General features: G+C 44.4%; 3 protein-coding genes across 3 annotated transcripts; 1 reads left to right on the forward strand and 2 right to left on the reverse strand.

The window, feature by feature from the left end:
• The first annotated feature begins 293 nt into the window (after positions 1-293).
• METBIDRAFT_30042 (uncharacterized protein) lies at positions 294-4463 on the forward strand. Its single transcript, XM_018855540.1, has one exon. It carries the CDS (start codon positions 592-594, stop codon positions 4312-4314), a length of 3723 nt encoding a protein of 1240 aa, XP_018714085.1. The 5' UTR covers positions 294-591; the 3' UTR covers positions 4315-4463.
• On the reverse strand, positions 4364-6578 carry AGP2 (Agp2p). The gene has a single exon (XM_018855541.1). It carries the CDS (start codon positions 6201-6203, stop codon positions 4515-4517), a length of 1689 nt encoding a protein of 562 aa, XP_018714086.1. The 5' UTR covers positions 6204-6578; the 3' UTR covers positions 4364-4514.
• Positions 6579-6912: 334 nt separating this feature from the next.
• On the reverse strand, positions 6913-12647 carry METBIDRAFT_30044 (uncharacterized protein). The gene has a single exon (XM_018855542.1). It carries the CDS (start codon positions 12581-12583, stop codon positions 7019-7021), a length of 5565 nt encoding a protein of 1854 aa, XP_018714087.1. The 5' UTR covers positions 12584-12647; the 3' UTR covers positions 6913-7018.
• Between the last annotated feature and the right edge of the window lie 299 nt (positions 12648-12946).

Consider the following 12946-nt stretch of genomic DNA (forward strand, 5'->3'; position numbering starts at 1 on the left):
AATGAGAATGAACAGAAAATTGAGAGAGAATGAAATGAGAATGAAATGAAAATGAAATGAAAATGAAATGAGAATGAACAGAAAATTGAGAGAGAATGAAGAGAGAATGAACAAAAAAAAGAGATTGGAAACAAAAAAAGAAGAATAAGAAGACAAGAACGGGTCCGTCCACTCTTGCCCTGTCCACTCATTGCTCTGCCCACTCACTTCCCCCATGCCGCGTCCCCAAGCCAAGGCCCCACGCGCGGCCCGCCGCGCCAGCCAACTGGCACGAGGCAAAAAAAAAATACACCCTGCCTCTCACGCACCTCCAGCAGCCGGGCCCGCCGCCAGCCGTCCGTTCGCACGCTCGCCCTGTTTTTTCGCCCGCACCGTGCTCTGGCATTCTCCCCCATCCACCGCAGCGAGTCGTGGAGCCCGGCCCCCGCCCTTGCCCCGTGCCCCCATCCGTCCCAGGCCCCCTATCTTCGGCCCCGCCCGACGTCCCAAGCCCGCACGCCGCCATCCTCATAACCGCCGCCCGTGCACACCAGTGCCTCCGTGCCCACTCGTCGCCCCGTCCTTCCATCTTCCGGGGAACGCCTCTCTGCTATGGACAACAACCCCCTGGACCACTCGTACCCCGTGGCCCGCACCCTGGCGTCCTCCCCTCGCATCGCCCGCAGCAGCTCGCCCGGCCCCGCTGCCCCCGCCTTGGCCCCCCTCGGCTCCTCGCCCCGGCCCGAATCGCTGGCCCCGGACCCCGGCCTCCCGGCCCCGAAACGCCACTACAGCATGTCAGCGTACGCAAACAGCCCGTCGTCCAAGCGCTGCCACAACCCGCTCCAGGCACAGCTCCCGCTCCACAGCAGCGCGCCGGCCACGCAGAACTACGCCAGCACGGCGTCCGCGGCCCGCCTCAACTCCGCACCGGCCCGCCGCTCCGTGCGCAGGGGCTCCCAGTTCGCCTCGCCCCTGGCGCTGCAGGCGCCGCTCCACAGCAAGACGCCCACGCCTCCGTCAGCCTACGACGTGCCGGCCAGCCCTAACGGCACGGCCGCGTCCGCACACAACAACTCCGACCTGTCGGCGTCCAGCCCCGCCGTGGACCAGGGCAGCGCGGGCCAGCAGGGCCAGCAGGCCCCGCTACTGCACCGCCTGTCCATGCTGCTCCCGCCGGCCGCGTCCACGCAACAGCGTGCCATGTCCGAGGAGGAGCAGCAGCTCGCCAACAAGTTGAAGGAGACGTACAAAAACATCGTCAACTTCGAGGAGGTGGTGCAGAAAGGCTGCGTGGACTTGACGGTCAAAATCAGCCACCGCAACTTGGCGGGCGCCAGCCCGCTGGTGTACGTGCAGGCTTTCCCGGAGCCCATGCCGCTCGCGGCCACCTCCGCGTCCACGACGGAGCTCTCTAACGACTTGTGGACCATCTACCACCACAACATCACGCTCCTCAACAACTACCATGACTTCTTGATCACAGCCCTCAAGCCCACCGCCAACACCACCCAGTTCAAGACCGGCCGCAACATCGTGGACCTCTACAAGATCCCCCGCCGCATGTGGGTGTACGGCATCGTTGGGTACTTGGAAGTCTTGAAGAACATGATGAGCATCTTCCAGGACCACGAGATCTTCCTGTGCTTTATCGCCTATTGCTTCAGCGTGGTGTCCAACTTGACCGACCCGGCCTTGGAGATGGAGGGATGGTGGTGCGAGAAGTTGGGCGACTTGTCCAGGATGGCCATCGCCCTATACTCCTCCAGATTCATCGACTGGAAAATCAGCGCCGAGTACTGGTATGCGGTCTCGATGAAAACCATGTACGGGCACGGGAAAATATATTACCACATGTGCACCGTCCAGCAGGACAACTTGGACGCGCTCGTAAACATCGGCAAATCCGTCAACTGCCGCGATCCCTTTGTCCCAACGCAGCAGTACCTCAGATTGGTCGTTGAGAACATTTGCACCCAGCGGAATATCCTCTCCCTCCTTGAACTCCCCATCATCGACTTCATCAAAATCCACAAGGTCCTCATGAGTATCTACCCCGGCCAGAACAGACTCTCACCCAGCTCTGGTGGTTCCCTGCCGATGGAAAACATCCACGATGCTCAATTGCAGTACGGTATAGATTTGGTCACCAGGTATGGAATCACATTCGGATGCGACTCCCAGGGTTACAACTTCTTCACGAGAACATTCTGCCTCCCTGGTGGATTGCAGACTAGATTTGGTGCGGACCCATTCAATCTGTTTCTTCAGCAGCAGCAGCAGCAGCAGGACCATGATCAAAATTCAAACTCGTTAGATTCTATCGAGAAAATGAACTTTTGGTTCAATAAAGGCGCTCTGTTTGCAATTTCCAATATCAATCATCTTATCGGGTTCGGTGATCCAAGAAATCCATTTGCAAAACTATTTCAGCTTCCTGAAGCTTTGAGAGAAAGGAAAGACAAGAAGGAAAGAAAGAAGAGATCAAAGTCACAAAGCATACCTGAGGATGGTTCGGGCGGAATTCCCCCACTTCTCAACGCAAATATATCCGGTACCGATAGTCAGCTTCTTCTAGCCTCTGAACTTTCTGCTATTGATTGGTTTTTGTGTCTTTCGCATATCAACAAATCTGTTTTGGAATTGTCTTTTAGAATCCTCAACTATTATCTCATTGGCCCAAAACAGGCTTCCACGTGCCATGTCATAGTATGGCTTTATTTCCTCATTGCCGTCGGCGAGGCTTCCAAAATAATCCCTACTTCCAGGAATATGTTTCTTTGGCTTTTCCGCAAATTCTTCCCTTGGGAAGCACTCATAAACTACCTCAATACATTGGTGGCAGTTGCCACGAACAATTCCGAATTGAACACAATATGTCGCGAGTACCTCGTACATCACTCAGACTACATCGAATATTTCAATCAGCTGGAATTCCTACCCGAAGTTTGGAAATGTTGGGGATCTCTATGGTTCGACGTCATTAGTCCAAAGCAAGATTATAGTGACCTTGAGTCGGCAGGAATACTCAATCACGACTTGTTTGACATCCCCCATTGTGGAACGTCTCCATCCATAAACATTGCAAATCAAGAGCTGCAAGAAAGATCGAAAAAGAAGGACAATCAAGAGCTTGATAATGACAAAAGGCTTGTTAGAATAATTCTCTTGGCAAGATATTTGGCGGATGGGTTTGATTTCGGTCTCGTACGAACTGCAGATGGCTTCAAATTTGACCGGCAAATTTACAAGGAAACTGAAAGTAACGACTTGGTAAGATCTGCTGCTCCAGAAAACGCTGCCGAGATTTTTCAATTTATTCGTGATGTTTTTTATTCCGACGGGAGGCTTACTCAAAATGATTTCATTACCCCTATATCACCCGAAAATATTGTGGACATTGCCGAAGCAACAACACTCAATTCTCAAGAGAAGGACGAGCAATGGTTCGGATTTGATTACGAGGAACTACTGCCCCATCATGGTGATGGTTTTTACGTCGAGCGAAGACAAGTTGATGAAGATATGGAGGGATATTCACATTCTGAAATGGAAGAGGATCCCTCTGATTCAAATCAGCACTCGCGCACACGTGCATTAAGCAATGATTTACATACTTCTTTGCATCATCATGATGATCCCGAAAATGTGCTTATTCATGGAAACGAACCTGGCAATTTTGACGAGTTTTATAGCTCAATTAACCCGCAATATTTGTCACCAATGAACAGAGCTGACCTTCAGTTTGAGGGTGACTTAGGTGATCGTATGGATACTGGTCTTACCTACATCACCTTAGATACGAATATTTGGTTGAAGCATTGCGGTAAAATTTTTAAATGTGTTCGCAGCAAAGTTATAAAGGTTCTGATCCCCTTAATTGTTTTTCAAGAGTTGAGATCTTTGAGAAAGTCAGCAGAAGCTACAATTGCAGATGCAGCAACAAGGTCTGTCATTATCATTCGTGAACTTTATTATGCTAAAGATATTTTACCTTTGAGATTTGATGGTACAGTCGCAAGCGATATAAATGAGACCGCGGAGTTTGAGAACAATGCCAACTGGATGAGTAACGTGGATCTGACAATGTTGAATGTGGTTAACGAACATGATGAAATTAGCAAAAGACTCTTCAAAGGCTTGAACGTCAAAATCCATGGACCCAAACCTCTTACTTTGGACAGCAAGAGTGCCAAGCTTTTCAGGTATTGCATTTTAATCACGGATGACCGCAACATGAGGTTAAGAGCAAAGACCTCTGGCTTAACAAGCTTCCAGAGTAAGTGGCTTTTCGGTCAATTGGAGAGTCTTTGCTCAGACAAATGTATAGATTAAGCACGTTCGCACATGGGAGCCTCTCTTATTGTGGACAATACAGCACATACATTACTAATAAGACCAATCTTGAAGCCTGAGATGTTTCAAATTGTTTCGATAGTGGTATATAAGAAAATAAAATCAAATGGAATAAGAAATGAATGCGAATGAACGTTTCTAAAAAAGGAGATTGTTCGAATTGAAAAAAAAAGGAAACTCTAGAGAATCCACCCCATAGCCTTACTCCAGCGAGTCTCTGTTTTGCCTTCGGCCTCCATCTCGGCGTAGTAGCGATACTCGTGCTCCTCGATTTCGAGAAGCCCAGTCTGAAGATCAGCATCCTCAGGCTTGATGTACTTCGTTCTCTTGCTGACTTTCCAAAAGATGTACACAGCAAGCGAAACGAAGATCATAACGTAGTTATACAAAAACTCGTTGACGGACCACATTCCTGGGATGAAAACAGTATAACCCAAGATTCCAACCACCAACATCAAAAAGAAGGTTGCCACCAACGCAGTATAAGGCTGGAACCATGATGTATAAGTGAATTGTGCTCTGTCAATACCCTGCACCTTGCAAGCTCTGTAAAAGTGCAAGTAAGTTATCCCCATGAAGAAATAGTTGAGCAATTGTGAGCCAGTACACAACGACACCATGTAGTTCAACACACTCAGACTCGAGTCACTCAACTGTAACAAGGATAAGAAGGAAAAGGCCACTGAAACTGCGATACAGTAAAGTGGTACACCATTCTTGGTACACTTTCTGAAGAAGCTTGGTACGAATCCTTTAACCGAAAGCGCGTACAAAGCTCTTGAGGAGCAGTAGGTGTATGAGTTACCAGCAGAAAAAGCCGAAGACAAAATAACCGCATTCACAATATCTGGAAGTACCTTGATGTTCAAGTTTTGCATAGCAACGACGTAAGGGGAAGCAGCAGCATTCGAAGAATCCTTAGTCAACTCCAAATATGTTGGGTCGTTGTAAGCAATCAAAATACTGACAGACAAAGCTCCACCAATGAAGAAAATCACTAAACGGTACAAGACGGTTCTGAAAGCAGTAGCCATGTTTTTCCTGGGGTTTTTTGCTTCACCGGCAGTCATGGAGAGATACTCTGAAGACACCACAGTAAAACTTGCTGAGAATAAACCAGCCAAAAAACCTTGGAAACGACCTAGCGAGCCAGTGGTGATGTGCTCGGCAATTGGCCCTCCTTCAGCGTGCCAGTATCTGAAGCCAAAAGCGTCATGCTCTGGGTTTCCACCGCACATGGTGATGAGCGTGAAGAACAAGAGCCCAATACACAAAATCAATTTTCCAAGAGATAACCAGAACTCAGTCTCACCATAAAGTCTCACTGCAAAGATGTTAATCGCAGCATAGATGGCAATCTGGATACAAAGTGTGATAGCAGGCGAATAGTCATCTCTCCAGAAATGTACCATACCATTGACCGCAACGATTTCAAAGGGGATGTACAAACTTTGCATTAACCAGAAGTTCACAGACGCAGCACATTCAAACGCAGGGTCCACCACTCTACCGGCCATGGACAAAAATGGGGAGTCCACGGGCAAGTAACAGACCATTTCTCCTACAGAAACTGTCAACATCAAGATGACGCCAGTCCAGAAGGAGTAGGATAATAAAAGACCCAATGGTCCAGCATTAACCAATCCTTGGGAACCAATGGTGATAAACAACCCCGTACCAATACTTCCGCCAATCGCAATAAGATTAATGTGTCTGCTCTCCAAAGATCTTTTAGTTTGGCCGAAAGAGTTGGGTTTCTCGTTGGAGGATACACTAGATTGAATATCCTGTGCATCATCCTCTGCACCATAAGTCTCGCTCACTTTGAGCGAGGAGTTTTGCAATTCCTTTTCTTTATCCTGCGACATGGTGACAAGAACTGTTAGCACAAAAAAAGTGAGTGCAAATTAGAATATTTCCTCAACGAAAACGAGTGTTTATCTTTTTTAGCAGAGAAGCTGTGTGATCTTTAAATTGCTATTGCACTATTATTTGCTATCTCTCGACTTGATAACGTCAAATGACTGTTGCCCGAAATAGGTTAATTATTCCAGTGCCAGCAGTAGATTATGCAACTAGAGCGCGTAGAGTTGAAAGTTGGGGGAGGGAAGCGCGTGGTGAAAGAGGTCGATAGTGTAATTTGGAAAAATTAGACTCCGATGACTCAAACGAAAATATTTTGGTGGAGCAAATTTCAGGAAATTCTGGCCTTTTATGGCCATCATGTGACCTTTATACCCGAACCAGGACAAAATATGTACGAAAGAAAATTTTGACTTTCCATATGCGAGTTTGTCCATAATAGTATGAATTGTGCCCAATGTGCAGTACGTCATCGCTGTTACGGCTTGGGGCCATTCCTGCATGAATGGTGGTGTGCTCTAAGGCACACCTCGGCCCACTCTTTTTAAGCAACGCGAGCCAAGAAATATGCTAGACTTTCAGTTCTACTCGCAAGCACAATTTTCAGACTCGGATACGTGCTAATGCCGTGCCAGACTCAAAATTATAAAAGCGCTAGTTTCAGGTACTTGATCCTATTGGGCCCAAAAAAAAAAAATCGAAGAAAAGAAGTAATCGTGCATTCATAAATCAATTTTACGAAAACTTTTACTATGTATATTTCTTTTTGTGACTGATATGGTTACGAACCCGTGCGAACTGTCCGCGGCGCCCCAGACCGTCATGTTTCCCCACCTTTTGTGCCAGAAAGTACCGTGTAAATCAACGTTATGAGATTTACAAGCTGCAGCATGTCCAGGCGCATTTCCTCCTCACGAGCGTCTGATACGGGGTCGATGCGCTTACTTTCAATCAACGAATCTCTCTTCATGACCCCGACAACAATAGAATGAGAGTGTTTCATCAACTCTTCGACTTGAATAATGCCTAGTTCGAAAGAGGGCCCCAATGATAAAACAATCGTAGCAACAAGTTGAAAGATGGGGGTCAAAACCTCGTATAACGAAAGTGTTTTCATGTGTTCCCCACCCTGGCGATTTTTCTCGCGAATGGTCAACGGCACGTCCAATGCTAGTTTAATTATGGTGTCATGACCAATACTCTCTTCACTTTCTTGAACAAGAAAGTCTAGTCCCAAGTCCGCGTCAATTGCTAAGAACTTGAGTCTCCGAAGCGTCGCAAAGATACCGTTTTCCACTAATTTTGATGCACCAGACCTTGATTGCCCGAGTCTAATGAACGTAAATAGGGTGGTCTTCAACGCAGTGAGCTCGTAAAAGAGTGTCTCCAAGTTCATACCTGAATCACGCTTACTGGATGCAGCTTCCCCACACGCAGCAAGAACATCATCTGCCCGCTTCAAGGATCTCACTAGCAATGACAAAGTGTTATTCTTTGTCAAGGCAGTCATGAAGAAACTTGAGTTTTCTTTTTGGGACAAATGAACGAGCGATTCCAAAAGTATTAAGGACGTGATGCGAGAAACCCCCTCAGAATAAACCGAGTCATTGCACACGACATCAAAAAACTTGCTATCAACAGACCTCAAGACAACAATTATTTCATTCAATAATTCTTCTGTCTCCAATCCCTTGTGTATAAATTTGTTGATCAACAAGTACAAATCTGACCTAAGTCCAGCCGATGAGTGTGAACAAAGAAGCCCATTGACGCATGTTTTGAAAAGCGCGAAAAGACCTTGCAAGCTGGTTTGGTCAGCTTTCAACAACTTGGTCTGCGAATTCTCGTCGAGCAAATCAAAGAGGAAAAGACACAACGAGATCAACTCCTCGGCAAACAGAACATCCTGTTCATGGAAATCGTGATTAATCTTGGGAAGTACAACCTGGAGCACCTGAGGTATGAAGTTCGTTTTTTTGGTGACCTCATCGGTTGTGAGAACTTGCACAATTTGCACCCATGCATGTAAAGTTTTCGAGTGGGCCGCTTTCATTCTTTGCACGAAACAAGCATTATTCAACGTGATTTCTAGCTCTGATGCCTCTTTGTTGGCCTGCATTTTGAATTCTGACATAGCGTCTCGGCCTGACAAGCTGTTGTTTGCAATTTTACATCTCAAGTTGGTAACCTTATTCAACAAAGTAACTTTTTCATGCGCGCTAGATCTCGCTTCTACTTCGAGTGCAAGAGGCTGTAAGTTGAAAGTTTTCTCAAATGGAGTAATATTATAATCTCCAGTGTTGTAAAACTGATAGTGCAAAACATCCAAAAAGTTCAAGATCCTGGCTGTCCCATCGAGGAATTCTGAGCCATCAAGAAGCAAACCGATGTAATAATCTTTGCGGCTCCGCGACCCAACATCATGAAGTTCGAGTGAAAGATATTGTAAAACCGAGTTTCTGAAGCAGACAAACTCGAAGAAAGTATCACGGCATCCGTCATCGCCTAAAAAGGAGTTTTGAATTGCATCTTGAACATCGCCATTAAATCTGAACTTGTGCCATATAGTCAAATCATCAATTTTCGGCTGTGTGTTTACAATCTTGACAAAAAGGTCATGTTGTCTCAAGTATTGTAGCGTAATTTTGGATGAGTTAGAATTTTGACATAAGCGGACCAAAATCTTCATGATAAGCGATGACAATGTTGCTGGTCCTAATGTAATCTGATTTTGATACCCCTGACTATAATCAACATCAGAAATCAAAGGAAGTGTTTCCAACAACATTTCGACCAAACTGCGGAGCAACAAATCAGAGTTTGAAGAATTTCGGATTAACAATTTATCTGCTTTAATATCAAACCCAATTAGAAAGTGTGAAATAGTGATCTCATTCGTCAGCGGCAAGTTTTCAATCAAAAAGTTCAAAATCTTTAGCTTTGGCTTCAAGAACAATGTAGAAGCCTCCAATTGCTGAATAAATGCGAATTTGATTTTTTTCGACTCATCAATACTTTGGAAAATGTTCAAGAGTCTATTCTGTTGCAATAAAGATTTCCTTGTTCCGGAAACAAAAATAGGCGACCGCGAAATGAGACTCAAGATCTCAATACTCAAATTTACGAGCAATTCTTCAGAGTTTCCCACATATAATGCGACATTCACAACACTGGTGATATGATACAAAAGCATTTCATAGAAGTTGCTTACCCCTTTCGTACCCAAAGTATCTGGGTAGTATATGTTGTTATACTCCAATTGCGAAAAGGATAACATCAAGCTCATAGAAGTGCCATATCCATTTGAAGAGCCTTGATTTGGTTGAAGACCATCAAAATTCTTCAAAATACTCAATTTATCAATAAATGACGTTTGCAACTTGAGAAGAAGTTTCAAGGTCTCTAATGCAAGACCTACCAAAGAACCATAATTCAAATTGGTAGTTATCTCTTCGGATCCCGTATTAATTATTTGAAATAAAGTCGCACTGGCATGATTTTCGAATAAATAATTGATGATGGCGAACGAATGATGAAGTCGAGTGAAATTGTTCAATGACAAGATGTTTGTCTCGCCAGATGAGAGCAAGGATATCGCAAACCGATCTTTGTGTTGTGCAAAGTCTGGCAAAATGTCTTGGGCAGCTTTGTCGAAAAAGTTCCAATCGACTTCCCGCAAAGAAGACACAATTATCTTGAGTATCAGATTTTGTAAGTCAAACTTCATCTTCTTAGAATCAAGGCCTGATGACCTGCCAAAGACCTCGCTTATCAAATATTCGATATAAGGCCAAATACCAATTGAGCTTTTTTGACGATTTTTATGACCCAAATCTGCTGGAAAGGGGATTCTGAAAGTAGGATATTCATCAATTTTTTCTTCTTTCTCTAAGAGATTTTCCATGAGTTTGACAAAATTTAAAACCTCCGAAATTTTTGTGAGATTGACATCAAATCCTCTTTTCATGGACGTACCTTTATGCAAGGCTTTCAATTTCTGTATATCGTTTTTCCCGGATGTTGAAGTTGAGAATGTCAATCTTGACGGTGTGTCTTCGCTAATGCAAGTAGGATTCATGGACTCATTTTCAATAACCGAATGAGAGATCCACTTGTCAAGAAGGACCCAAATTTTGCATTTCACCTCAGCCTCAGCACTCTTTGCAAACTTCGTGAGTAGGTTCAATACCAAATTGACAAGAGCTGTTCTGTTCTCGTCATTCAAAAATGCCATGCACAACTCCCCCTGGGGTTGTGAATGTTTTGCTGATGTCACAATATTATCAAGCTTTAAGAAGGATGAAATGATTGGATAGAAGTGCAGAAACGCAGCCTTTTTGAAAGCAACGGATGACAAGTTTTCAACGACCATTGAGATTAGCATCATGAATCCCGCGATGAAGACAACCGAGTCTTCTGATAATTGAACGGGCGTTTTATCCAATTCGGATTGTGGAGCCCCACTTGAAAAAATGGTTTCATGTTTTTCCTGATTGAGTTTTCCTTGATCACGAAGATTTTGTAAAACGCTTTCCTCGAGAGCATTGATGTAGTAAGATAAAGAGCTGATAATCGAATCAACTGAAATTTGAGAATAATCCTTCTTTTTCAAGAGTCCACTATTGCACAAAATCTCCCAGACTTTATCGCTCGAATTCTGACCACTGTATGTCAAACTACCCAAAAGTAAGCAGAATGTAGCTGTGATAAGAGGTGATGTGTTGTTTGACAAACCCCAGCTGATAAACCCAACAACATTGCCATTATCGTGCGCCCAGAATGCTTCGCAGATAGATGGTCTGTTGCTGTATGTGTAAGCAAATGCTAAATAGAATCTCTCTAGTTCTGCCCTCGTTGCAAGCTCGTCTAAATCTATTCCGTAATCACTTTTTGAATTTGTGGAGTTCTTGCTAGCTCCACTTTCGCCGTGGATTTTCTCATAGTCTCCGAATGATGGGTCCGATTCAAGTTGTTTTCTGTTGATTGATGATAGCAAAAAATCTTCCTCATTATCGCGGAGAGATGTCAAAACAATTGCAGAATGATTCACGAAATCGCAAAAGAAAGTATGAAAAATTGGCGCCAAAAGCGCCTCACGCATATTGGGCGAGAGTGAAAGAGACAGGGTGTCGCATAATCTGAGCAAGTTTGAGTACCCTGATCTTGTTCTGGCGACGTGCTGCAACTCCTCATTCCGAGAATATGTGAAGAGAATAGGGGTCAACCGTGGAAAAGACTTCTGAAGAAGGGGTCTGAAATCAAAAAGTTTGCTTTGATCAAATGTTACCTCAGTAATAATGTTGGCAGACTCGGCAGAATAACAAAGAAGCTGTTCCATCGTTCCGTAATTGATGAGCCATTCCGTGTATTTTAAGATATCATTCTGAAAATCAAACTTTTGAGTTCTTGCAGCAGATTGTTTACACCATGGAACAAGAGATATGTAAAAAATCAATTGTAATAAAAGCTCGTGTGGCCTCAAGGAAGACTTAGACGTATCAATCTCATCATTCAAGCTGACTTTCGAGAAATCTGAGGTTAGAATAGACACAAAGCTCAGATGGAACTTGTGAACATCAACATCCTTGATTTCCAGCAAACAAGTGATTATCCTCATTAATGCAGGAAAGTAGTGTAAAAGAAGAGAGTCCGAGTTGGACTTCACGGTCTCGTTGATATGTGTTAAAATTGACTGGTAAGACTCATAAGTTCCAAACACGTCAATGTAATTGTCAAATAAAGAGTAAAGAAGCTGGGCCAAGAGATCATGCAACTCGAAAAGCTGCTCCTTCGCATATGTGATCTTATTCACGAACGGTAAGCTGTTAACATCCCCGGTGGCGTTCTCTTTGTCTATGAAGTCATTTTGAAGAGATACCAAAGAGTAAATCTGTTTGAAACTTTGAAGGATCTGGGGCAAGATCTCAGAAATGCTGCCCTCATAAATCAGATCCAATTGTTTCTCGGATACTAGAAACCCAAGGATGTTGAGAATATAACTATAGCGTTGGTAAAAACCCAAAATTCCAGCCTCGACGGGGCTTGAGCCTTGAGCAAAATTTGTGGCAGAAACTTCTTGGAGTAACTCGGCTGATGAAAGCTCGTCCAAATTTAATTCTGACGCCAAGTTGCTAGCTGTCGTGACGAACGCCGCGTTGAGTGTATATTCCTGACCATTTTGAAAAGCCACTGTTTTCCCTTTCTCACCTGCAGCAAGTGCAGACCTGCTTTTTTCGTTCCTAGCAGGGACAAGTAGAATGTTACGCAAGTCATTCTTCAATGCTTTGCGGTCACTTACTGATACTGTGCCATGTAACTTGATAGAATTGTAACATTCCAAGAAAGCTTCCAGCGACCACGTTAGCATAGTGTCGTGGGTTGACATTTCTGCAAGAAAGAAAAACAGCGGTGGGCAAAACTAAAGATGCTCAAGAAGATGAGACTGAAGTGTTTCCCGGTAGCGAATTTTGTTTGGAAAAGCAGAGTGCGATATGTGCAGGCGAAGATGAATGGGTTTTTTGAAGACTTAGAATCGAGCGTCGAGAAATGACAATTCATATACGTAGCATTTTTCATGGCTTTCTGTCGGGAGCTCTAAGATAATCTAACGACTAGACTACTATCATGTAAATCAAAGAATGGACATTACACTCGCAATTCTAGGCCAGCTCAACATTCGCACCATCTTGCAAGACATTGTTGATTTGTCTCCAACCTTGGACGGCTCGACGAAGAACGTTTATTTTTA

The sequence above is a fragment of the Metschnikowia bicuspidata genome, assembly GCF_001664035.1.
Source record: "Metschnikowia bicuspidata var. bicuspidata NRRL YB-4993 chromosome Unknown METBIscaffold_1, whole genome shotgun sequence".
In the NCBI taxonomy this organism is placed as follows: domain Eukaryota; kingdom Fungi; phylum Ascomycota; class Pichiomycetes; order Serinales; family Metschnikowiaceae; genus Metschnikowia; species Metschnikowia bicuspidata.